The following is a 27,500-nucleotide window of genomic DNA, read 5'->3' as shown; positions in this document are numbered from 1 at the left end:
ATGATGATCATAAAAAATAAAAGGGTTCCAAACTTATAGATCAGATAGAAAAAAATAGGAATCAAGGGGGAACCGCAATATATGGGAAAGACAACAGGATATATGAGAAATATAGTAACTCAGAATGTGAACTAATAGCGGTAGAATTTGAATCTGAAAAATTGATGACAATAGTAATATATAGACCCCTCCTAATACTAAGAGTTTGACTTAATAATAATTGAAAAATGGATGATATATGTAGAAATCACAAGGACTGGACTATTCTCCTATCTGGTGACTTCAACTTTCCTTTCGTAGAATGGAAAGAACGAATAGGAGATTGTGGTTGTACTTATACATATAAAAAAGAGAGTAATAGTAGTGCAGAAGATAAGAGGCAATTTGAAAAGCTATTAGATATGCTACTAGAAATACAACATTCAACAAATAAATCACCTGCCAACAAGAAAGGAAAATACTTTAGACCTAGGTATTTGTGAACGAGATGAATTATGTTAAAGAAATAATAGTTTATAATGCGAGTATTTCAGACCATAATGTTCATAGAATTAACAGTTCATTCCAAAGCAAGTGAAAATAGAGATAAGCAAAGAAATGAAAAAGTGGGAAGGATATGGAAAATACAACTTCTACAGTAAAAATATAAAAATGGGTCAGAAATTAATGAAGAATTAAACAAAGATTGGGATAACATTGTCGTAAGTGATGACATAAGGGTAAATACGGAGATATTATATAAAATATTGGAGAAAATAGTGGAAAAATATATACCGAAGAAGAAAAGTACATCAATTCATGCATACCAAGAGACAGAAGGTATCTTGTTCCAGAAAATCAGAAAGTGGAAAAAAGGTCTTGCAAAAGAAAAAAATGCATGGAAAGTTATAGAACTAAAAAGTAAGATAGAAAATGCAGACAAAAGATTATACAATCAAAAGAAATGAAAAACGGGACTTGAAGAAAAAACCCTATTAAATATCAAGCAAAACCCCAAACTATTATACTCATATGCGAAGAATATGAATAAAGAAGAATAGAAATAGGCCCTCTGAGAATTGAAGGGAGATTAACGAATGAAAAAAAGGAAATTTGCACATACTGGCAGAACAATATAAGAGAGAATTCACCCTAGAATATAATGAAGATAATGATATAGAAGTAAGGGAAGAAAAATAGTGAATATTTAGCTGACATAGAAATTAATGAAGCTGATATTGTGCAGGCAATTAATGAAATTAAAAATGGAGCTGCTGCAGGGCCGGATGGAGTCCCTGCTATTTTGTTAAAGAAAGTAGTTCATTCTATCGCAAAGCCACTTGCATTATTAAGACAAAGTGTAGATACAGGCAAGATTTATGATGAGCACAAATAGCATATATCACCCCTACTTTCAAAAGTGGATCAAGACTAGAGGCAAGTAATTATAGGCCTGTGAGTCTAACATCACATATTTATGAAAGTGTATGAAAGGGTAATGAAGAAAAATATTATGAAACACATTTAATAAAAAATAATTTGTTTAATATATTTGGACAACATATTCAAAAATATGAAAAGCGGAAATGAACAGATGTGGTTTATCTAGACTTTGCAAAAGCCTTTGACAAAGTAGACCATAATATATTAGCAAAGAAAATTAAAAGGAAAAACAATATCGTAGATAAAGTGGAAGGAAGATGGTTAAAAGAATTTTTACACAACGAAAACAGATAGTTATTGCAAACGATGAGAAATCGGATGAAACCAAGGTAATATCCGGTGTGCCACAAGGTACGGTGCTAGCTGCAATATTGTTTGTTATTATGATTGAAGACATAGACAGTAATGTTAAGGATTCGGTAGTGAGTAGTTTCGCTGATGACACAAGAATAAGTAGAGAAATTACTTGTGATGAAGATAGGAACGCCTCTACAAAGAGACCTTAACAAAGTATATGATTGGGCAGAGGTAAATTAGGATGGTATTTAACTCTGATAAATTTGAATCAATAAATTATGGAGACAGAGAAGGAAAGCTATATGCATATAGGGGACCTAATAATGAGACAATCACAAATAAGGAAGCAGTTAAAGACCTTGGTGTGATGATGAATAGGAACATGTTATGCAATGATCAAATAGCAATTCTGTTGGCAAAATGTAAAGCAAAAATGGGAATGTTGTTACGGCACTTCAAAACAAAGAAAAGCTGAACACATGATTATGCTTTATAAAAAACATATGTTCGTAGTCCACTTGAATATTGCAATAGAGAGTGTACAAAGGTCCTTTACAGCTAGAATAGAAGAAGTTAAGGACCTAGACTACTGGGAAAGACTACAATCCTTAAAATTATATAGTCTAGAAAGGAGAAGAGAACGCTACATGATAATTCAGGCATGGAAACAGATAGAAGGAATAACAGAAAATATCATGGAACTAAAAATATCATAAAGAGTCAAACAGAGGTAGATTAATAGTGCCCAAAAACTATACCCAGGAAAAATAAGGAAAGCACAAGGGACATTAATCCACTACGCACCAGCCATCGATAATGCAGCGTCTATTCAATGCGTTGCCAGCCTCATCGGGAAGGAATATATTCAGGAGTGAGCGTAGATGTGTTTAAGAATAAGCTCGACAAATATCTAAACTGCATCCCAGACCATCCAAGATTGGAAGATGCAAAATATACCGGAAGATGTACTAGCAACTCTCTGGTAGACATTAGAGGCGCCTCACACTGAGGGACCTGGGGCAACCCGAACGAACTGTAAGGTCTGTAAGGTAAGGTAAGGTCTCTCTCTCTCTCTCTCTCTCTCTCTAAAACAACGTCCCAAATCCCATCTTGCACACCCAAAAAACAGAGACAGTATTTCCCACAAGTCCCAACTTCGCACAGCGATTCAGAAATCCCTAAGACCTTGGACACACAATCACAACTCCAGCAGACGCGCCCTATACCAAGACTTAAAGACCTATAAACACTTCTTTAGGTCCTGCCCTATACAGTCACTGCTGCTGCTACAAGTTCTATTTAACCAAAGTTCGACTGGGGCAGAGGGGGAAAGAGGGTCCATCAGCTTAGCTTGCATGCATGTCTTTATGCAAATACTGAGCCACAAATACCGTTTCATACCGAAATCACTATACCACAGAACATATTACTGAATCATTAGATCGTGATATTGTATGTATGTATGTTTTACGTTGCATGGAACCATTGGTTCTTCAGCAACGGGACCAACGGCTTTACGTGGCTTCCGAACCACGTCGAGAGTGAACTTCTATCACTAGAAATAAACATCTCTGACCCCTCAACGGAATGCCCGAGACCAAACCGACCACGCCACTGAGGCGCTAGAGATATTACTGAAACATTAGATCGTGGAGTTTTATCTACTTTCACAAGATGAAACCTTTAATTGGATTGCATGGAATGTCTTACACCGAAGGGGAGTTATAATTCGTTGAGTGCTGTTTATATATATGAAGAAGTCACGATAGTATAGGTATCGAAAATTCATATATGTATATCCTTTTGCAACTGCACAATTATTGTTCTGTGCATTATTATGATTATAATATATACAGGACCTCATATATACTTGGAAACCATCAGAATATATATATATATATATATATATATATATATATATATATATATATATATATATATAGTGTTCAAATGCACATTTCATTTTACTTGACGACCAACTCGACTCCTTCAGAACAACCGAATAAATCCAGTGATTGACTGTCAAGTGACAGACCGAAGTGAGTGATCCTGCATCTCCATCACAAGGCCGGAGGGGACGTCAAAACTCACTCCCAGCGAAGCCAACGCCAACAAGGACGAACTATAAAGTCGTTCGACAGAAAGTGAGGGGCTGCTGACCTCACCAGGACCCAGGACCTCACCAAGAAATATAGAACTTATTCTATATGCCTTGGACCTCACTGGCCATTGCGACCAAGGACAAGCGGTTTTTTTTTTTTTTTTTTTTTTTTTTTTTTTTTGGGGGGGGGGGGGGGGGTTTTTTTTTTTTTTTTTTTTTTTGGGGGGGGGGGGGGCGTCACGTACCAGCAGAAAAGCACTGCAGGTGGGAGAACGACCCTCTTCGTTGTACGGTTTTCGTTTCGTTCAGTGACTGAACACGACCGACCGTCGTACGATGCAAAAGGCCTTCCATCAAGGCAAGAGCAGTGTGAATTCAAGATTGCTTTGTCACGAAGTGGAATGGAATGGAATGGAATGGAATGGAATGGAATATATAGAATTTGGGCCAAAGGCCATGCACCGTCGAAAGGGAAACTGAGAGTAAAAAGACCTGAAAGGTGTAACAGGTGGAATACCTTGGGATACCAAGAAACAATCCCCGGCCTCAGCGAGACAGATGGAATGGATTATAGTCTATGGGCCAGAGGCCAAGCACTGGGACCTATGAGGTGTTTCATCGCCGAAACGGAAATTGCCAGTAAAAAGGTTTGAAAGGTGTAACAGAAGGAAAACCTCAAAGCAGTTGCCCTTTGAAGCAATTGTTAGATCCTGAAGGACGCTGCAAAGGACCTTAAGTAATGCCTACAGTGCACCGCACGAGGTGCACTGACGGCACTACCTAACCCCACCTTTAGGAGTGTCAACAAAGTAGACTCGCTGCTATCTTTAAAGGTCTCTTCGTCGGGGGAAGATTGGTGTGGCCGTGAGGAGATTCAACAAGTAGGTATATAGTAGGTTCCTCCAACCCCTCCCAGCCCGACCCACCTCCAATCCCCTCCTCCTACCCCCAAATTTAATCTTGACTTATCCAGATATTTAAACGATACAGCAATTAACCGGGAAAATTAAATACCAAGAGTACTCCAGGGGAAATGAAATCAAATTATAAACAGACTCCCTAGGCGACAGGGTTCATACGTGACCGAGAGAGGCGGAGGAAATATGCGACGCCACACCACCCACGCCATCAAAGCGGTCATTGATTTCAGGCCATACTTCCATCTTAACGAAACGATCCAGATGATTTCTACTCTGGTTACTCTCCGTTTCGGCGACTCTAGACTCGCGAAGTCTACACCGAACCGGTCCATGTCTGGAGACTTTGGAATACTATATCATTCGGACCAACGGTCCAGCACTGGGACCTATGAGGTCATTCAGCGCTGAATGGGAAATAGGAAGAACTGAAAGGTGTAACAGGAGGAAAACCTCAAAGCAGTTGCACTATGAAACAACTGTTAGAGAAGGTGTGAAAGTCAGGTGGAAGAGAATATGAACGGAATTACAGCGAGTAAATGAAAGGGGTTGCAGCTAGGGGACGAAGGGACGCTGCATAGAAACCTTGAAAGCAACGCCTACAGTGCATCGCATGAGGTGCACTGACGGCACTAACCCCCTACGGGATCTAAAAAATTAGGGACCGGTCACTTTCAGGAATCGGTGCTTTCTGTCGGAAAGAAAGCAAAGAAAGTTATATCCAATACATTCCGGACTCATAACGAAGTCCCAATCATCAACTCTACCATTGTCATTGACGTCAAATTGACTTAACAGTAAATTCTGCTACAAAGGCTCACTATTGGCGAGTAAATATGATTATATTCCTGACAGGACTCAATTTTGATTATTCCTCTACAATTTAACCGTTTCAAACAACACGCAGAATTGGTCATTCTCATAATTTTTGGTATATTTAGTTCATGGATTGGATACATATTCTTTTCCTCTGGAGAGAGAGAGAGAGAGAGAGAGAGAGAGAGAGAGAGAGATCTAGGCTGCGGGCCAAGCGCTGGGACTTATGAGGTCATTCAGCGCTGAAAGGGAAAATGACAATAAAGAGGTTTGAAACGTTTAACAGGAGGAAAACCTCGCAGCTGCACCACTACTTTTTAAAGGTATATTGAATGCTCCTCTCTCTCTCTCGTTGCGACCCACAACTGCAGACCGACCAGGTACATAAAGCAGTGCTTCTGTTCAACATCTGACAATAACGGGCGTAATGTCTGTCCGTCCGTCTGTCATTTAATCACGGCCAAACGGCTGGTCCGATGGGCATGAAACTTGGCAGGGTTATACTGGGACCCGTAAGATGGTTTATAATGAAGTTTCATCCTCCACCGCCCCTCTCCGAAGGTGGTGGGGGGTGAGAAGGGAATCCCTGAAACGGAGCTGGACCTGCCCGTGAAACAAGGCTGGTTACGCCCGTAGACTTAGTTACTTTACCAATTTTCATACATAATTTCTGTATACATATGTTTGCTAGTCTAAAGAAACGAGCCCAAGCCGTTCCTCTCTCTCTCCTCGCCCGGTCTGGAGATCGAACTGATGCCTCGTCTGTTTAATCCCAGAATTTTATCACTTCGGCAGAAGATTGTTCGACTGACGGTCTCAAGGTTATCTGGTGGTGTAAGTGACTTCGCCACGAGAGAGAGAGAGAGAGAGAGAGAGAGAGAGAGCAATGTCGCGAAGCACAGAAGGACTTTGTCCACATGTGAAGTTTGCTCACAAGAGATTTCGTTCAGCCAAGCGTGAAAAAGACACGAGACACCACAGCCATAAGAGACTCAGAATAGAAGGGAATATAGAATTTCGCCCGGAGACACCAAGCGCTGGGACCTGGGAGGTCATTCAGAGCTGAAAGGAAAATCGAGAGTAAAAGGTTACGAAGGCGTAACAGGAGGATACTACAATTGTTAGGAGAGGGTGGAAAGTAAGATGGAAGAAAGAGAATATGAACGGAGGTACAGTAAAAAGAATGAAAGAGGCTGCAAAGAATCTTGACCAATGCCTACTACAGTGCACCGCACGTGAGGTGCACTGACGGTTCTCACCCCCCACTCCAGGGCACAGTCATAACATGCCCAGAGGCACGTCGGAGCTTTGCAAAAGAAGGAGAAGACAGAGGCAATAGACCAAGATCTATGACAGAGCAACAAAACAAGCCCTCTCTTTATCCCAACAGAAATATCTGGGACGAGGTTGCTATATAAGCTCCGTGCACGCGTGCATCCTGGCTGCCACCAAACGCATTCTACAATCACTGATAAAAGACACTTGGCGCGTCATGTAACTGAAGTCTCAGCCTCTATAAGGTGGAAAATAACCGACATTTTAATCCCGATCGGATTTTGTTTGTATGGTGTTTTTACGTTGCATGGAACCAGTGGTTATTCAGCAACGGGACCAACGGCTTCACGAGACTTCCGAACCTCGTCGAGAGTGAACTTCTATCACCAGAAATACACATCTCTGACCCCTCAGTGGAATTAATTTGGTATTTGGTAGCGACTTGGTAGCGCTTTTGAGTGTCTATTGTAATGCAAGTGAGGACAACTTGACAACAACGAAATCTGACAAAGAACGCGTTGCTAAAAAATAAATAAATAAATAAATATAAATAATTAAGTTAACCTTCCCTTACCTTACATATGTCGGTAAAGGTTGAGCCACCTATGAGAATCAATCTCTCTCTCTCTTTCTCTCTCGACAACCCTATTAATATCCGCCAGACATACTGCTTCGTAAGACGAAGATTATAACCAAGCAGGTTACATTGCATAAGCTCTTCGAGTTATCAATTCATTGGCACAAAATGATAGGCGGGAGAGCATGACGAGACATATTCATGTCGGATACTTGGCGCACGAGTGCCATTATCTAAAGCCAGTTTTGTAATTACCATAATTATTCCGTACCGGAATTCCTTTGTCTAAAAATGATCAAATGCTTTCGTCGCAGATTACAAAAGGGATGGCATAAAACACTTCATCATCTGGGTTTTCAATTTTTTTTCTTATTGTACTCCCACTACAGTCGACTACCTGTCAGTTGCTAAATCATTCTGCTTCCTTCGGGAATATATATACTCAATGACACAATTGTCTTAACCAAGGACTGATAAAAATTTAAGAGTGCATTGTGGCCATTACAATTTCATATCTAGTAAAAGTGACCAGTAGATTCTACATATATATATATATATATATATATATATATATATATATGTATATACACACACACACACACACACACACATATATGATATATATATATATATATGTGTATATATATATATATATATATATATATATATATTATATATATGTATATACACACACACACATATATTATATATATATATATATATATATATATATTATATATATATATATATATACATATACATGTGTGTGTGTGTTTATTTTGTACACCTATATCTTCACAAAAGTGCAAATACAAATACAAAAGAATACCCACCCAAAAGTGTACTATCAGTCTTTCCTAACAATACTATAACTTCCTGTGGCACCCAATCTGTCTTCAACTCCAATTTCTGTACCTCTGATTTTTAAGACATTTCAAATACGCGAAATCTATCAAAAAACAAAACATTGAAGGCACTGCCCCTCCCCTAAAATTAGAACACTCTTTGAACGGCGATCACACGGGAATGCCATGAGAGAGAGAGAGAGAGAGAGAGAGAGAGAGAGAGAGAGAGAGAGAGAGAGAGGGAGAGAAGAGAGAGAAGAGAGAGAGAGACTTTATCTCCATGGTATTCGGACTTGGGCCCTCTTAGTATCTAACTCTCTTTCTCTCTCTCAATGCCACGCATCCACGGACCATGTCTGAACCCTCGAAGTTCGTCCCATAATAATCAGCCGGAACGAAGATCACAGTGATCCGCAACTTTCAAATGTAGACAAGGGTGCTTGTTGCTTGTTCGTGCACTGATCAATCCGAGTTTGACAGCTTCATTGAAAACTGTAAACTCTTTTCTTTCTGCATTTCCCTTTACCTCGTCTTACTTCTTCCTCATGAACACCATAATATTCTTTGGAAGCTCGAATTTCAAGTCAGTGGCCCATTTGGTGGTCTTGTTTCATATGAATAGGGTTCTCTCTGAATAATAATAATAATAATAATAATAATAATAATAATACTAATAACTAATAATAATAATAATAATAATAATAAAACCTGGTACCATGGTTAAACAGTCATAAAGATTTTATATGCTTTGGAGCTGGAACTAATATAAAATTGAAAGCCTAAGGCCAAGCGCTGGGACCTATGAGGTGATTCAGCGCTGAAACGGAAAATAATGAACAACTGATTTACATTTTCAAATAATCTTGAGATCATAAATTCGTAAAGAATTTATATAAATACGGGGTTGGGGTGGTGTTCGGGGGGAGGGCTGGACCAACTCCTCAGCCTCTTACCCAGCGTAAGTATTATCCCCCGCCCCTGGCGATATCGAGGTTCCACGTGAAGCAAATATGAAGAAATATTGGTAACTAGGCAAATTATGAAGCCACTGTGGTCAATGCAGACGTACAAACACTTTCACTATCTAACAAACAAGAAATATTAAGAATTAAGCCAGGAAATCAGACTACTGTGGCCATTATAACAAGCACAAACATATTCACCAGCCAAAGGAATCGTGTTTGTTCGACATATCTCTCTTCAACGTCCAAAATTCCCCGTCTCTGCAAGTTTTTATCTCGAAGGTCAGAGCGGAGCGCAGACCATGCGCGAAACGCCTAAACGAAGTGCCCCACGGGCATGCGCACACAGCCATCATCGATACTAGGTAATAAGCTTTCTGGTCACGCACGAAGGAGGCGAGAGAAAATTCTACTGCCGATACTGAAGGCCTCCCGAGAATGTTTCCGTATCGATCTGAAAGGGCAATGAGTGGCCTACATGACCATTCAGTACTCAAAGATTCTTTACAAAATAAATAAATCAAATAAAAAAAAGACAAGCACATATCTTATATATAAAACTGAAGGTCTGAGTAAGTATGTATGTATGTATATTCGCTATAGACTGCGAAACTACTGGACCTAATTGAACAAATTGGACCACACATGTAGATTTTATAGCGGATGGTTTTTAGCCGGCTTCAGTTTTGATCTATATATCATGAAATTATACGTATATATCAATATCATAAAATTAAAATATATAAATATATAAAATATAATATATATATATCTATATATATATATATACATATATATATATATATATATTATACTTTACTTCCTCTTAATTCATGCTAATGAACAACATATTCTTTGGAAGCTTGAAGAATTTCAAGTCAATGGTCCCTGTTGGCCTTGTTCCATAAGAATACGTTTCATCTACTGAACAACAAATTATAATAATAATCATAATTGAAAAAGAACCCCACAAAATTACTTAGAAGAATTTACATTTTATTTTAATCATAATAATATGGGTCAATTGTAGCGCCCTGGCCTCTCGTTTGAGAGTAATAATATATATATATATATCTATATATATATATATATCTCTATATTATATATCTATATATATCTATATATATATATATATATATACTATGTTTTTTTTTTTTTTTTTTTTTTTTTTTTTTTTTTTTACAATATCTAAAATTGACTCATGAAATTCTCGACGTTCAGCTCGCCTGAACCTAATTGGGTGGTCCACGATCCCAATCCAAGACCTGGACATCTGAAAAAGGTGCTAAAAGAACAAACCCCTCTTTGGAAGTCAATTGTCTCCATCCCCTCTTCCTGAGAACCAAATTCCGAGACAAACCATCCAGACGCCAAAATCGGGACCACTATCTCCGCGTGTAAACAATTGGTGCATTATTTGCACTGAGTCACCGATTACAAATAGGATAAGGCTGAATGAATCACCCAGCCAGCCTCAAACCGGGCCCCGTCCTGACACTTAGAAGGGACTCTTGCTGACAATTTTCGAAAAAGCCATATATTCCGCTCTCTCAACGACACTCCCTGCTCCCCTAATTCTGAAGTCTCTCTCTCTCTCTCTCTCTCTCTCTCTCTCTCTCTCTCTCTCTCTCTCTCTCTCTCTCTCTCCACCTTTAGTCGAAGGTCCAGCTCAAAGCCTAAAGTTCTTAGACCTTGGTTCAGCTAAGTTAAAGCAACGATGGGTCTGGTCAGTACGTGGGTTGGTGATCATCAACAAATAACAGACACCGTCAGCGCAAAGCCCGAAAACATTCGTAGGGCAGGACATGAAGCTAGCAACCTCATCCCAAAATACTACTCGCTGAAAACCAGAGGAACATATAGCTTTCTGAAGCCACCGCTTTAATAGCACTCAGATACCTTTTAAAGCTGCCCGTCTTAGCTGTAACTGTTGCTGCAAATGAACTGCATTAAAAGGTAAATCATGACACTGTAAGCCACCGAAGTCACGTGAGTCCTTTACCGATGCTTTTGTGAATATATGCAGGTTATTATGGCTGTCAGTTCCCTAAAACAAAAACGTATCATGGACAGAATCAGCCAATGAAGAGTGGGACACAAATCTTGGATCCAAATCTAAACTCTTTACCAAAACATCATCAAATCGATTCTCACCAAAAATGCTATGATTTTCAGGCCATTCTGCTCAAACTATTCCCAATATATAGGCTGGAATATGGGATGCGATATAAAGTTTACTCAGGCCAAAGGCCAAGCACTGGGACCTATGCGTTCATTCAGCTTTGGAAAGGAAACAAGATAAAAAGGTTTGAAAAGTGCAACAGGAGGAAGACCTGGCGGTTGCTCTATGAAACAACTGTCAGGAGAGAGTGAAAAGTAAGATGGAAGAAAGAGAATATGAACAGAGGTATAGTAAAAGGAATGAAAGGGGCTGCAGCCAGGGGTCGAAGGGATGCTGCAAAGAACTTTCAAGTAACAGCACCTACAATGCACAGCGTGAGGTATAATGACGGGATCGTGAAAAATGCAAATGAAAACTGACTGTAATGTAATTCTACGCATATCAAACGCCAATCCAATGGTGATTCTCTCCCTCTTGTAAACAATTACAGCATCATTTTATCTTCGCGGGGTTCAAGGTGAACCGTGCTCTCTCTCCAGTGCCTTTAAGTCGCGTTAACTTTATGCCTAACGACTATCGACATTTATCTCTAAATCTCCTGATATAACTTCCGCTATCTCCCCTCGAGATTCTAGATCAATTATAGTACTTGGCCAGACCCAAAATGTCCATCACCATCCAACAGCTACTGTTAAAACGACTCTTGTGACACACACACACACACACACACATCCAAAGAATAGAATAAAATAGCATAAAACAATTTAGCCCGAATGCCAAGCGCTGAGACCTATTGGGTCAATCAGCGCAGTCATCAGGAGTAAAAAAAGGTTCCAAGGTGTGACAGGAGGAAAACCTCAAAGCAGTTGCACTACGAAACAATTGTTAGAAGAAGGTGGACAGGAAGATGGGAGAAAGAGCATCAAAAGTGGTATAATAAAACGAATGAAAGGGTCTGCTGCTGGGGGCCGATGGGACGTTGCTAAGAACCTTTAAGTAGTGCCTACAGTGTACCGCGTGTGAGGTGCACTGACGGCGCTACCCCCAAAAGAAGGTAAGGTAGTGGAGGGTTGCCCCAAGAAACGAGGGACACTTTAAGTGAAAAAATCAACTCACAAAGAAAAAAAGAAAAGGAAGTAAAGAACCGAGAAAACAGCAATTCGGTTGATGGATCCGAGACACAGACCTGTCGATATGTCCCCTTTCCAGCCAATGGAGAAATGTAATTCAAAGCCAGTCCAGGCGTTTGCCGAAAACATTTGAGGAGAATGTCTTCCCTTACTTTTCATGTAACTGAATACCAACTGGCACTCCTTTCGTCTTATCAAATAGGCCATTTTTTTTCATCGTGCATTTTTTCCTGCCTTATACAGACAACGTAATATAATTTACTTTTCGTTTGGTGTAAAAAAAAAATAAAGTCTTAACAATAACAATTGTTGTTCATTCATCAGAAAAAAAGTAGAGGAAGGTTTAAGATCGGTTTGTTTAGTCCTATACGGGGGATCGAAGGCTATTTTTGACAGAGGGATAGATTTACGCTGCTCTGAACTCAAGACTTATATGAAAAAAAAAATCTTACTCTTCAAAAACATTTGTTGCCCAGTCCAATGGAATCAGAAAAACTGGTTGATGCCTCCTACAAATAAGGCTGCAATTACGCATTAATGTCGTGATTTCTTTCTCAGCTTTCAAGGAATGCAATGGATACAACGGAACATAGAATTTGGGCCAAAGGCCAAGCTCTGGGACCTATGAAGTCATTCAGCGCTGGAAGAGAAAACTGGTAGTAAGAGTTGAAAGGTGTAACAGGAGGAAAACCTCGCAGACGGAAGGAGAACATGAACGGAAGTACAGTAAAAGGAACTAAAAGAGGTTGCGGCAAAGAACCCCACCCCGGGTCAGCTTTAGAGGGAAAGTCTTCGTTTGAGAGGGAAACACAACCCACGACTGGCGATAACAATCCTCACAAACAGGTCTCTAACCTAGAAACTTATCGGAGTAAACATGATCACAATGAGATATGAAAAAGACCACAGATAAAGCGAACAAGGTAACTGATAAAACAGCGTTGTGTAAAGACTTTTTTTTTTTATTAAGAAAGGATTACTACAATTAACTGCTACATAAGCCGTAATCAGTCTCTTAACTCGCTGACGAGTTCGTGTCAACAATTGAACGTTTTCCTTTTTCGGTTCATTACACTCTTACGCTGTAAAAGCAATTACGTTATTACGTCTCTACATAATACGTCTCTCCCTTTAAATAAGGTTTACTGTTTTGTCTTTCAATGGAGATCATCGTTTGGGCAGTATCAAAAACCGTTAGTTGTGCTGAACTGTTCCAAACGTGAGATTTTCGCGTAGTCTCACCCATACAAAATCATTGTTGACATCTAAAAATATTGCGTTTGTATCTATATAAATACACGCATTCTACACACACACACACACACACACGTATATATATATATATATATATATATATATATATATATATATATATATATATATATATATATACAGAGAGAGAGAGAGAGAGAGAGAGAGAGAGAGAGAGAGAGAGAGAGAGAGAGAGAGAGAGAGCATCTTGACTTCTAACCAGGACACAAATCCAAATCCCATACATTCTGAAATTCACTCCCTAATTCTGGTTTCCCTACACAGACAATTAGGTACTTGTCTGTGGGGTTAGTAAGCCCAACTCCTTCATCCATCAGCCTGCTTGGCTTTAATTAGACCCAGGGCATCAGTACAGTGATGCGGGTTAGACCAAGACCACTCTTGGTGGTCTCTGTTAGACTCAATGGCTGACCAGGGCATACTTACAAGGTATGCCTGGTTTACATATATGTCCGTAAGAAATGCTAAGCTGTATATTTTTTTTCTGTTTACAATAGCAGGATACAAGCGATTTTACGGAGAGCAAAGAGTTGGCAGGCCCATAGGCCTATAACGTTTTTTTTTTTTAATGGCACTGCGTAATTAGATAGTTTTAGATGTTGTTAAGAAATTAGGTTAGGTTAGATCCGATTATAGTTTGTCTCGTAGGCTACATCGTACGTCCCCCTCGAACGTGGATGTTCTCTATCTCTCTTTCCATCTCCCAGCTGTCATTCCAAGGCCTATACTCTAAATATCTATAGACCTATATTCTATATATCTATACTATCCATACATTTTATAGGCCCAGAACTTGGTTGGCTTCAATTACATGGAGTTACTGACATCCTGCGAAGATTTAGTACTAGAAATGGATAGTGGAAATAATAATAATAATAATAATAATAATAATAATAATAATAATAATAATAATAATAATAATGTGAAACATGGCAACAAGGCTGGATGAACATGACACGATAAACTGAATGTCATGGTAGAATCGGCAGACTTCAACTTCGTTCTACTATTAAAAAAAAAAAAGACGGATACAGTACTACCTCATACAACAATGCCATGCCATTCTATGATAATAAAACAGCCAATCAGGAACTAAGAACTCCCGCCATATCCGGGTTCTCTAGCACCAACGGAGAATCCTAAACAAGACACACCTGGGATGAATTTAGTCTGAAACTGCCGCTATCTACCCCCGCCCCCCAACCTCCACCACGTCCTCCCCCCCCCCCCTTCATCTCTCCTTCCCAATGATGTTTTCATAACAAAGTTGTGTACAAAACTAGGACTATCGAACTCTTTAAGCATTAAAGGCATCTTGAAAAGACCTTTTCCAGCCCGGAGCCGAAGAATATCAAGGAAAACGAACAACAAAGTATATTTATTTAGGCCATTATTTCCATAATTATTGAACTAAAAATGTTTAGGAGAATAATACATTTACCCTAGACTATTAACCGGAAGAATTCTCGCCTCGGGCCAATGTTTGCTCTGTGTATATAAGCTTCTTTCATCGATTATACCTACTGATTCTCGCTTCTTTTCCCAGCTGGATGAGAGAGAGAGAGAGAGAGAGAGAGAGAGAGAGAGAGAGAGAGAGAGAGAGAGAGAGAGAGACGAGAGAGAGATAGAGAGAGAGAGAGAGAGAGAGAGAGAGAGAGCAAGTCGCGGTGACGTTGCGAATAAAACAATAACAACTATAATCAATGAAATGGCGTCACCGAAGAGGAGGGAGCCTTTAAGAAAAGAAAAAAAAAAGTTACAAATAGAGGAAACGCGGAAAAAGGTTGGGGGGGGCTGTTGCTGACATTGCTGGTGGCTCCTTTCACTGGAGATAACATCATTCCACACTCGGGAATTAAAGGGAATAAGAATAACCGTATACTTTATTATTGCCCCAAAGCGTCTCATTCCGTGCATAAGTCTATGAACGTTTAGTAATATTAGACTAAGTATTTACACCTATCCGGAGAGAGAGAGAGAGAGAGAGAGAGAGAGAGAGAGAGAGCTTTCCAGACTTCCAAACTCATAACCAATCTTCATTTCGCTCATTTGATGAAGACTCGAACACTTAATTACTTCTATAACAAACCGATGGACACTCCACCTTTACCGTGACCTTGTACGAAGCTTCTAAGCACGACCTTCGAGAAACAGCGCCCTTGGGACTCGAGCGAGTTTCCTCGAGGAGGACAAACGAATATACAGACGAGAGAGAGAGAGAGAGAGACGAGAGAGAGAGAGAGAGAGAGAGAGAGAGAGAGAGAGAGAGAAATAACCCGCCCCCCCCGGTGAAACAAGTGACTAACAGCCAGGTAAATAATTTCCTGCTTAGGTTAACAAAATCGTAAAATTTTAAATGATGCTCAAATTAAACAGAAAATCCATACAACAGCTTCGACCTACACACACACACATTTATATATATATATATATATATATATATATATATATATATATATATATATATATATATATATATATAGTTTATAAAGCCTCTGAATTTCTCAATTGTGGGGGGAATCTAATACTTCAAAGTGGATTTGTGTAACTTTTAAACTCTACGTACCTGGCACGTCATAAGTCCTTACTTCATAACAGCAAATAATCTTTGTTTAATCCTTTAAACAGCAAACAAACTTTCTTTAATGGTTAGAAGCAAATAACCCTTCTTTGTGACAGTTTGAATCATTCATTAAAAAGTAAATCTGCATTTAGGACATTCCCTTCCCACAGATCAATAAGTTCTTATACGGCCATGTCTTAAACACATCACGATTGTCTCCTTCCCCCTTCTTCGCACTAGGTTCTTATACAGATGTGTCTTGAATACACGACTTTTGTAGATTTTTACTGTTTTTGTCACGAATTAAGAAAAAGGGATACTTTCAGATCAAAGTCATTAGTTAGGTTTTAAAAATCCACACAGATTAAGCACGATACATTATTCGACGTCTAAACATGATTTAGACTTATTCATATAGTACCCTAACAGGCCTATGTGGCTGAACAATAGCGTAAGGTTTAAACAAAATACTCTTCCTGGTGTACCTAGTTCTTACCTATAATTTTTCCATTTATCTATCTACATTGCTATATTTAGTTACATAGGACATTATGAAATCGTCTATGGAGCCAATAATGAATTGAGGATGATCAAAAGCGAAAACCTAGGCCGTATTTTGGGTTTAAATTTAGAGGTTTACCTTCGTTACTAAGCTTTAATAGGCCAACAGAGAATAGGCCTATGGGTAAAATTCACGTATCTTATGCAGGTTTACAATTCTTTTTGTAATGACATTCAACATTCAGAGCAAAATTAATAATTGTAATTACTTTTCACGTCAACACAGCGTAGGCCGGCACGGTTAAAAACACACACATACCATAGGCCTAAAGCCTAACTTCCCAGAGGCCCCCAAACATCGACGTCCATTCGACGAAAAACCACGTCGGTGGACAAGATGACGCCCCACGCCCTCGACCAGCGAACGACCGCCACCGCTTGCTACCTCTAGTTTAGCTACTTACCAAAACAATGCCCAGGTGCCCGTGATGACCGAATGGGCAAGGGAGATAGAGGTGTTCTTCCACTTCCATTGCTGCTTGGCGCTGTTGCGGGCGCTGAGGGGAATGACCAGGCGCAACAGTTGATTCAACACGAAGAAAAATGCCAGGCCTCCCAGGACCCAAAGGGGCCCCGACACCGTCTCGTCGGAGGACATAGCGGGAGGAGTGTCTTGTCCGACGCGCCTACACGTTTAAGAGGATCAACGGACAAGTGTCGGGGTGGGGCGATTGAAGACGAAGCGCGGCGTTGAGGGGCGTAGTGTTGCGCTCCACGGTTGGCGTATGACTAACGGTGAGCGAGAAGCCGAGAACGAACGAAATGAATTGAAGAAGGCCTTGGAGCTGGACATTTGGGGGGCGGGGCCTCAATCACGGGCGGCGGCGTGGGACCTCCTCGAGGGCTTGAGGGACCCCGGGTTGTTTATCAGCCAACGACGCTTTTATGAATGAAAGTTTTGAAAACGGTGACATAATTCCTTTACGTAGTTTCATTAGCAGTGCGAGAAAGGAAGAATATGGTTCCGAATGTATTGTTTGTAATGTACTTTAGATAATAAATACATGAATTAAACAGTGAATTGATACCTGTTGCTCGGAGGAGTTGCTCGCATTGAAAATCTTACGGGTCTCCCATGATATATTCTGATGTCTGTGTCTTTTAATGTTAAACGGTCAGTGATTTTCTAAAATAAAAATTTCCTTCTGTCTACCCCTGCCTTAAGATGGTTCATGTCTTAGAGTGGATACTAATAAGAAGAAGAAGCGATTGCAGTGAAAGGACGGATTGAGGTCATTTGGTGTCTTGTCAATCAAGGTGTGAGAGCCACCACACAGTAGGGATTATGAGGTGAGATAATCCATCTGGGACAAATAAAAATTGAGGACTACGACGATGCGAACATGACGAAAGAAAGGGAAAGTATATGTCAGTGAAGGCAGAAATTGGAAGTTGGTTTCTTGATCACTGTGGTAATAGATGTCATTTTCCTTTTGGAGAAAAATGATTAGCTTGTCGAGAGACCATTGTTTATAATCATGATAATGTTATGGTGATGCACATTTGGACAGTGTACTGATTATATTCTCTCTCTCTCTCTCTCTCTCTCTCTCTCTCTCTCTCTCTCTCTCTCTCTCGATATGATTTTTGTGGAAGGGAATTTGAGAATATGTTTTTGGAAACATATAGTGGCTTCCACAATTATATATATATATATATATATATATATATATATATATATATATATATATATATATATATATATATATATATATATATATATCTTCTTCTTCCCAGCAGGTTCCCATTTTTATATGGGGTCGCCGTTTCTGATGAGCCGTTTGCATCTATTTATATCCTGCGCTTCTGCCTCATCAATTCCCTTCTCATGTAAGTCTCCTCTCACACAGTCCTTCCATCTCTTTCTTGGTCTCCCTCTTCTTCCTTGAACCTCCATCCCCATAGTATGTCTCCCAGCGTGGTCCTCATCTCTCCTCAACAGGTGTCCATACCATCTCAGCCTCCCCTCCTGCACTTTCTTTGATACTTCCACCACCTTAGTCGACCCCCTTATGTAGTCGTTTCTGATCCTATCCTCTCTTGTCACCCCAGGCCCAGACATCCACCTAAGCATTCTCATTTCTGCCACATCCATCTTCTGCTCTGATTTTCTCATACTTGCTGTTTCCGTACCATACAGCATTGCTGTTCTTACCACCGTCTTGTGACTTTTTTTTTTTTAACCTAAGCGGTACTCTTTTGTCACAAAGAACTCCAGAGGACGCTCTCCAGTTGTTCCAGCCTGCCTGTACCCGAAGTTTTACTTCTTCTTTCATACTTCCTCCAGCGTTAAAAAAAGATCCCAAATACTTAAACTTATCAACTCTATTTGCTCTCCCCCAAGCTGAATACTTTATCATCCCCCTCAGTGATGGTACACATATATTCTGTCTTAGATCTACTTATTATCATTCCTCTGCCCTCCAGTACTTGTCTCCATCTTTCCAATTTCATTTCCAGATCTTCCATGATCTCTGCGCACAGAACAATATCATCCGCATACAATATGTTCCATGGTACTGCCTCCCTTACTTCCTCTATTATAACATCCATCACTATGTTAAAGATAAATGGGCTGAGAGCCCACCCTTGGTGTAATCCTACTTTCACCTCAAAACCCTCTGTCTCCCCAACACTGCTCCTCACTCTGGTAAATACATTCCGGTACAGTCTCTTGTATCAATCGTTCGTAATATATATATATATATATATATATATATATATATATATATATATATATTACGTCGAAAGGCTTATTTTGGAGTATCTGATATCCAATTCAGTAGAATGTATTACATGTTGGTTATTTATATATATATATATATATATTAGATATATATATATATGTGTGTGTGTGTGTGTGTGTGTGTGTGTGTGTGTGTGATGAATAACATAATACATATTTATATAAATGTGTGTGTAGATAAATTACAAGTGATTGATGCTGCTCAACACTTATTATTTATTATTCTTAGATAGGAAAGGCTAAGTAACACACGAACTAGTCTCACTCCCGCTACATGTTATTTTATTTCCATGCCACAGCTAAAGAGGAGGTCGTTAACAACCAATCCCTGCCTATGTCAGTGGAGGCCAGCTGACTTTTTAAGGATGTGAAGACAATTCCTTCCTCGTCTTGGTTGTGAATACTACGATTCTAAAATAAAAAGAAAAATAAATGTTGGACATAAAGTAAATAAGGTTTATGAAGATCGCAGCTGTTCAAAACACGACTGCTAACATGCGACGCAGTAGTATGAAACTATCTAAAAGTCAGTAAGTAGCCGGAGAAACATTCACTGAAAAGAATGCCCACATATGAGAGATAAGAGAGAGAGAGAGAGAGAGAGAGAGAGAGAGAGAGAGAGAGTTTACATAAACCTCCCCCCCCCCGCCCCCCCAGTGTGATATATAACTAACCACTTAACAAAAAAATATATATACCAACAGACACGTGATCACAATCAACAAAGAAATAAAAAATATTATCAAGCGCTTGGTCATGTAAGTTGTCAGCACCTAGTCAAGTGTACTTCACATACACACACACGCACACAAAAGATAGTCGTTTTTTTTTTCGGTCAAAATAGGATAAAAATTCACCGATAACGAAGAATTTGCGTTTTATATATCCATCCTTTAAGCTGGAAGCTCTGTTGCAGAGGCTTCTCCAAGCATAGGGTCCTCAGTACTACCTTCTGAAATACCAAACTTTGCTTTGACTAAAACAAAACCTTGGCAGTCCCTTGTTCACGGAAACAAGTCCTGATAAAACTGGAGTGAGCGCCCAAAGAACAGAAGATAAGGAAAGTCTGTTCAGGAAAACGTGATCCTTATCGCTTCATAGATCAGACATAATTAGAATTTTGCGTTGCTTCCTCATACGTCTTCCCTTGTCCGAGGATGATATATTTATGTGATAAGAATGTAGGTACCATCTGACGCTTTATATCTCTGAGAACTCTGGACGGTTCAAGGTTGTGCAGAGTTTAAAGTCATACTGGGTGATAAAACAAGCCACTGCTTAATAACGGCATAGAAGAAAGATGCCTCGCACTGGGTCAGATGACACTGTCGAATCTCCACGTGCATGCTCATGTTCTTTTGGGCGAGTAGCTTGCACTAACTCATGTGTGTCCAGTTATTAAGAGAGAAAACGGGAGCTTCCCGTTAAAACAGCTTATGGAAGATGGCGAGATTCAGTTACTTTTCAGCTAGGGTCTAGACTAAATCACAACTGCCAAAGTTCGGAAAAATTATCACCATCACTATCCCTTCACACACAAAAACACAAGCACAAAATCAGTCAAGTAGTTATCACGTAGCCTAAATAATTCCCTGAACGGGTCAACCGAGGCCCAATGGATTTTTCCAGGGGCCACTTATAAAGTCTTGGGCTGTCGCTTCCCACCCGCATGGGAACTACATACCCCGGCAATATATACATAACAAGGCATGCAATAAAAAAGGGGAGCAGGTGAGCAAAGACTTTAGGCTGGGTAAGGATTTGTTCAACAAGTAAATAACAACAGAGATAAAGGTTCATGAGCAAATGTCTGTTAGGTTAAAAGATGCAAATGGGTAGATTCTGTCTGAAGCAAATGCGTGTAGTAATTAGGAGGCTGAAGAATTGAAGGACATCCATAGTTATTAGGGAAATTTCAGTGTAAAGAGGAAATGTTCTATTTGGCATACATAACCTTGGAAGAAGCCAATTAATAGAAATGACTGGTTACAGAACTGATAGAGGGACAAGGTGGAGAATGTTGAGGACGCGCATCGTTTTAGAAGATAAGTTCCCGAGACCAATCAATTTTTTTTTTCTTTTACGATAGGAAGTGTGCACTGGAATTTTTAGGCGGCAAAGATGTTAGCTTGGTTTAGAAATTCGCATGAAACCAGATTTTTATCGTCTTGTCTGGTTAATACCTTTAGGCCTGAATTGAACAAATCAGAGAGATGACAGTAGATGTGGGTTAAGTCGTGGAATGACTGAGGATACTGTTCTTATTGGATTGGTAACACTGAAGGTGAAAATTAAAAGGAAATATAAATAGGAATATGAGGGTCAATAGTAACCAAGAAGATGGAGTGATAAATGTGGATAATCTCAGAAGAATATACGCATTGTGTAAAGATATGGGGAATGTATGAGGGGAATGTTGTCCCAACTCTCATATCTGGAAGTGATGCTGAATAAAACTTACACAGTAAAGGCTGAAGCTATACCTATAGAGAATATTTTTTTTTTTTTATAGTGAAATGGCATGAGAAAAATTTAAAGTGTGAGAAATCCTGAGATACAAAGAAATCGTAAAAAGTTTAGTGTAATGATCTGTAATATAGTTCATTGAGTATAATATAAATATAATAATAATTCTAATATAATATAATAAATATAATATAATATAATATAAATATATAAATATAATAAATAAATATAATATAATATAATATAATATAATATAATATAATATAATACACAATTCTAATTGAACGAAAAGAAGTAAACATTTATATTAAGGATCCCTCTTACTAACTTTGAAACAGCGGTTTTGATTGGGTGAATGTCGTTGCTACAGTTCTTCCTATTGGTGCTTATGAGTCGGGGTCTTCTGTCACTTTGCCCACCTGATAGATAGACTATTTGGTGGGCGTGTAGTTGATTATTATGGCTGTATCATGGTGAGTTTAATTTAAAATGAGACGCCTTTGGTTCCTATTTTGTAATTATTCATTGAATTATTTAGAGGTAGAGGTAAACGAAGGTCTTTCAGAGTAAATTAATGTATAGCCTGACGGTAGGGGTAGCCAATTGGAAATGGCCCTAGGCTGGCCACCTATCTGATGTCTGATTTTGTCCGTATTTTTAATCACGATGATATTAAACAGAAACCCAGCACTTTGCATTTGAATAGTTCATTTGATAAATATAAAGGAGACGGCCGCACCAATGTATCATACTACTTTTGATATAATTTTATGGCTAAACTGTAGAAAATGGTTTAGGTAGGCTATACCTAATGCTGTATGGGTGACATTATTATTTTACCCGTAGATTGAGAAATTCACCATATATTTTCCATATTTGTATTTTAATCCACCCAGGGGCTCATACTAAACATGGGTTCCTTGGACCTTCCGCCATGGTTATGACCAGCCTATGTACATGCATAAACAAAAGTCGGCAGATTTCTCATTGTCTCGACCATTTTTTCTGATTATCTCACTTGTGAAGAATTGAATACACCCAATTAAATATTTAGCCAAATATTTTTATTATTTCTATTGGATATGGGTACTATATACCTATTTGTACAGCCTTCTTTACATTTACTGTTTATTTTCATAGCTCATTGTAAGCCTATTCATAGGTTAAGTAGGAAGTCTAGGATACTTCAATGCTAGGTAAAACTGAAGACTATCACCGCACACCTCTGTTTTGGTAATGGCTAGTTTACATGCAAAACTATTACTGTGTTTAGTACTAACCTTTTAGGGATGACCGTGAAAACATAAAAGATGGTAAATATATACCTAAAACAAAAATATAAGTAAAAGGCAATAAATACTCTGGCCACAATAAGACTCCTTTGGACAGGCTTGGAAATGAACCACTTAAATCTTATGTCTCTTTACTGGGCTTCACTAATCATACTAAATCTGATTTACATTCACAAAAGGAGGCTGACTGAAAATAAGTGTCATAGGTGATTGTAAAATTAATAAGTATAGTATCTACTCATATCTGAGAGTAATAAAACAAAATTGTATTATAATGCTATTTTTTGCAGGAAGGTGGTGGCCAGGCAGTGGAGTGCAGAAAAACAGCATGTGGTACTTAAGCCAGCCACTAGTCATCCACTACAAGGGGTAAGTAGTCTTTTTTTTTTTTTTTTATACCTACTGATATTTTTTATGAATTGTCATTTTGCTGTCTTTAATTCTCCTTGGAATTAAAGAAACTTTTATTGGTTATCAATCGGTGAGTTGTTTGTGATCCCATAGCATCTGAGAAAACAAGTCTTTCAGTGAAATTCAGCTCATTTTGGGTTCCATGCATTTACAATTTTTTTTTTTTTTTTTTTTATTGTTTTAGCTAGTTTCCAGCTGGCATGAGAAAATTCATCCTAATGTCAAGACCTCAGGTTTGTTAGCTATGAAAAATACAGACGAAACTTTGTCAAGTAATTGAGATTCATATAACACTTATAGATATTTTTAATGTGCGTAATGTACCACCATATTGTTCTTGTGAAGAAAACTGTCAGTTTAATTCTCTTAAAACAAGAAGCTAGTTCACCCTGTAGGGAACCACATATTGTCAATGTTTTCAGGATTTACTGACCACATAAACTATTTCGTACCTTTGGTATTTTAAAGTTTGTTTAGAATGTAATACATGATCTAGTTTGTTAATAAAAAGTTGAACTGGTGAAGTTTATTCTTTATTTGTCAGTCACATTTCTTGGGGAAAGCAGAAATTTCTTGTTTTTATCTGGACCCAAATATTTGCTTGAGATTGTAAAGTAATGTAAAATTGAATAACAATATAGTAGCTTCAGCTAAGTATTTGATTGATCAAGTAATGACCTTAAGGCACCCAAGAATTTTATTGATGTTAAATGTATTTGGTAAGGAGGACTGGATCTAGGTAAGGGGAACTGTGTGTAAAAAGGTAAAAGAGGTTTTTGCTTTGAGTAGTTGATGTTTAAAGCAACATGGTTGCTGTAAAAAATGTAAGTTGTGTAGGTTTTCGTTATGTAAGTGAAATTGATAGCTGCAGGTCTCTTATAATACCTTTACTGTATAAGCTATCAGTTCCATGGATTGAGCAACAAGCATGTCCAGAAGACTTTTCAGGACCAGAAAAGCAGAATTAATGTGACCAATTGTTTTTGCACATTATTTACATTTTCCTGTCTTCAGCATTCAATTCTCTTCCATGTTTGTTAGTGATGCCCTTGAATTTGTAGATGAGAGTGGATAATCCTCTCTCCCTTGAGTTGATCAGTGGCATTGGAAACATTTATTTATTAAATTTGTATATTTTTATTTCCATTTCTGGTGCTTCGAATGTAGCTGCTGCACTGTATTCTAAGGAATGGTCTTCTTTCAAGGTAGATTTTACTCTCCTTAGATCACAGAAAATTTTTTTTCCATTTAGAAAACATAGAGATTTTCATACTATGTAAATCTAATAACATTGTCTTCTTTGTGATAGACTAGTTTTTATGCTAATCAATTATAAATTCAAGGTCTGATGGTTAAATGGAGTTGCCTCATTAGGAATACACATTGCATAGCACCATGTTAATAGTTATATGCTGTATAAAGAGGGATACTTGAGCAGGTTAACCTTACTAAGTATGTATTATGGGCATGGTCTTAGTGAAGATCTTGAAATAAAAGGAGTTTTTTTTTTTTTTTTTTTTTTTTTTTTTTTTTTTTTTTTTTTTTTGTTTTTTTTTTTTTTTTTTTTTTTTTTTTTTTTTTTTTTTTTTTTTTGTCTCTCATTGTGGAAGTTTAATAGTGATTTGATGGGTGACACATTGCCATTTTTTACGAGGAGACCTGTTTTTGAAATTGTTAAAGGACTTCAAAAGGGAATTGTTAAAGGATTTCAAAGGTACTTCATTTTATTAAGTTAACTCCCTTCAAGCAGCCATGATCTTGAACCACATATTAGAATGCATCACATGAACTGCATTGTTCATCCATCCTGGATCCCTTAAACCAGAAATGCTCTTATTCTTCCCTTCCTCAGTATGTTAATAGAATAGATTATATCTATATTTTATGAAAATGGCTTCACTAACAAGCAAGTAATTATGTATTCTAGTGCTATATCCAAAGTAATTTGGTGTTTCAGTTGACAAGTTTCATTTCATGCATCTTAGTCATTTAGAGAAAATTATTTCTTTATATGTACAGGCAGTCCCCAGGCGACGGGTTCAGCTTACGACGTTCCGAGGTTAAGGCGCTTTTAAATTATATTCATCAGAAATTATTTCCAGGGTTACGACGCCTGTTCCAGGGTTACGACGCCTACAATGCTCATCTGGCAGAAGAAATATGACACCAAAAATGCAAAATAATCAATATTTGAAGCTTTTTTTTATGCAAAATGCAATAAGAATGCAGTTTACATAGTTTTGAATGCACCCAAAGCATTAAAAGTAAGGTTTTCTTAGTATTTTTTATGATGTTCTGGCTTACGACGATTTTCGGGTTACAATGCGTCTCAAGAACGGAACATCCGTCGTAACCCGGGGACTGCCTACTGTCTTTAACTAAAATTTTCTTGTAAAACTTAGAGTAATAGCTTCAGTTCTTCAAGTTGCTCAGTTGCTGATATATTCAGTTATTACATTTTGAAGTCAAATCTTTGACTGTTGATAATACTGTCATTCAAGAACCATTCTGTGATATTTAGCCACATTCTGTAGTTGAAGCCAAAACATCGTTTGTTCCGATACGTAATACAAACCATCGGTCCTTTAACAATAGGAAGTAGCTAGCGGCAGCTGGAACGGTCGTAAGCTTCGAACAAGGGGAGAACGGTAGTTAACTGCTGCTACCGATCGTCGCGCGCCGGCGCGACTGGGAGGTAAACAAATCACTTTTGCTTTCGGCGCCGTGTGGATAGGAACGTGCTCGTCATCGCTCTGCCCGCTTTGTCGTTTGCTTTGAGTTTTGAGTATATGCCCTCTTTTCCTAGTGTGATTGAGAGTAATTGTAAGTACTTTGCATTTCTTTTGTTCATTTATGATGAGTGAGGAAGAAATGGAGATTTCGCCGCGCCCCCCAGTCGCCCGTAGAGTGTGTCCCGGGCTGGAGGGGCGTAGATGTGGCGGATTCAGATCATTTGTGGATGTGGATCCACACGAGGTTTGTACTCGTTGTCGGGGGCGAGAGTGCTCCCGCAACGAGCCATGTGTGACTTGTATGCATTGGTCCGAGGCGCAGTGGGTGCTGTACGAGGGCAGGAAGAGACTTAGGCCGCCCAAGAAGTCATCGGAAAGTCCAGTGACTCCTTTGGTAACGGATACTTCGTCCTCTTTCCTGCCCCCCGGCCAGCCACCCCCACGTTTCGCGCCTTCCCCTGCGGGGGGGGGGTAGCGGAGTCCTTCTCCTCCTCTCTCGATCCGTCGAGTGTGGAGGAGGGCGCCCGCTACCCTGGACGTCCAGTTGTACTCGGGGTCTTCCGTCCGCTCTGGGTGGGGTTCTTCTCCCCCCAAGCGCGAGGAAACCCCTCTAACTAACCCAGACTGTTGCTTCCGCAGGTGTGCCATCAGCGAAGGAACGACCTTGGGACAGGTGTGGGAGTCGCTGGTGACTGCAGGGAGTGCCTAGCATACAGGGGTTGATTCAGCGGTTGGCGGGGTCGGCAGTGGTCACTCATGGTACGGTAACCACTACTACCACTACAATTTCTACACCAGCATATGAGATGCCACCGCACTTGGTGTACACACCACATGTCATGTCGGTAACACCCACGGCTGCAATTCAGAGACCAATTCCTGCCGTGCCAAAGAGGACGGTGCCACCGCCACCTGGGTTCTTTGTATTGCCGACCCCGGACTTCCGCTGCCCAAAGAGTACCCCCCTGGAACCTGCCGCCAGTGCCGAGGATG

At 39.2% G+C, this 27,500-nt stretch overlaps 1 protein-coding gene across 2 annotated transcripts in view; it reads right to left on the bottom strand.

Moving 5' to 3' along the window:
• The window catches only part of LOC135205687 (TLC domain-containing protein 2-like), a 65,525-nt gene extending 47,923 nt beyond the window's left edge, over nucleotides 1-17,602 (bottom strand). The window contains exon 1 of one of the 2 annotated variants that reach the window (XM_064236603.1): nucleotides 17,265-17,602. In XM_064236603.1, the coding sequence (XP_064092673.1) occupies nucleotides 17,265-17,458 (194 nt within the window). In that variant the 5' untranslated portion in view covers nucleotides 17,459-17,602. Of the gene's footprint in view, nucleotides 1-7,402; nucleotides 7,424-17,264 lie in introns of those variants that run through there. The other variant, XM_064236604.1, reaches the window with a different exon arrangement.
• Between the last annotated feature and the right edge of the window lie 9,898 nt (nucleotides 17,603-27,500).

Source organism: Macrobrachium nipponense, chromosome 24, assembly GCF_015104395.2.
Source record: "Macrobrachium nipponense isolate FS-2020 chromosome 24, ASM1510439v2, whole genome shotgun sequence".
NCBI classification, from domain to species: Eukaryota; Metazoa; Arthropoda; class Malacostraca; order Decapoda; family Palaemonidae; genus Macrobrachium; species Macrobrachium nipponense.
This window is presented reverse-complemented; position numbering and strand designations above follow the sequence as displayed.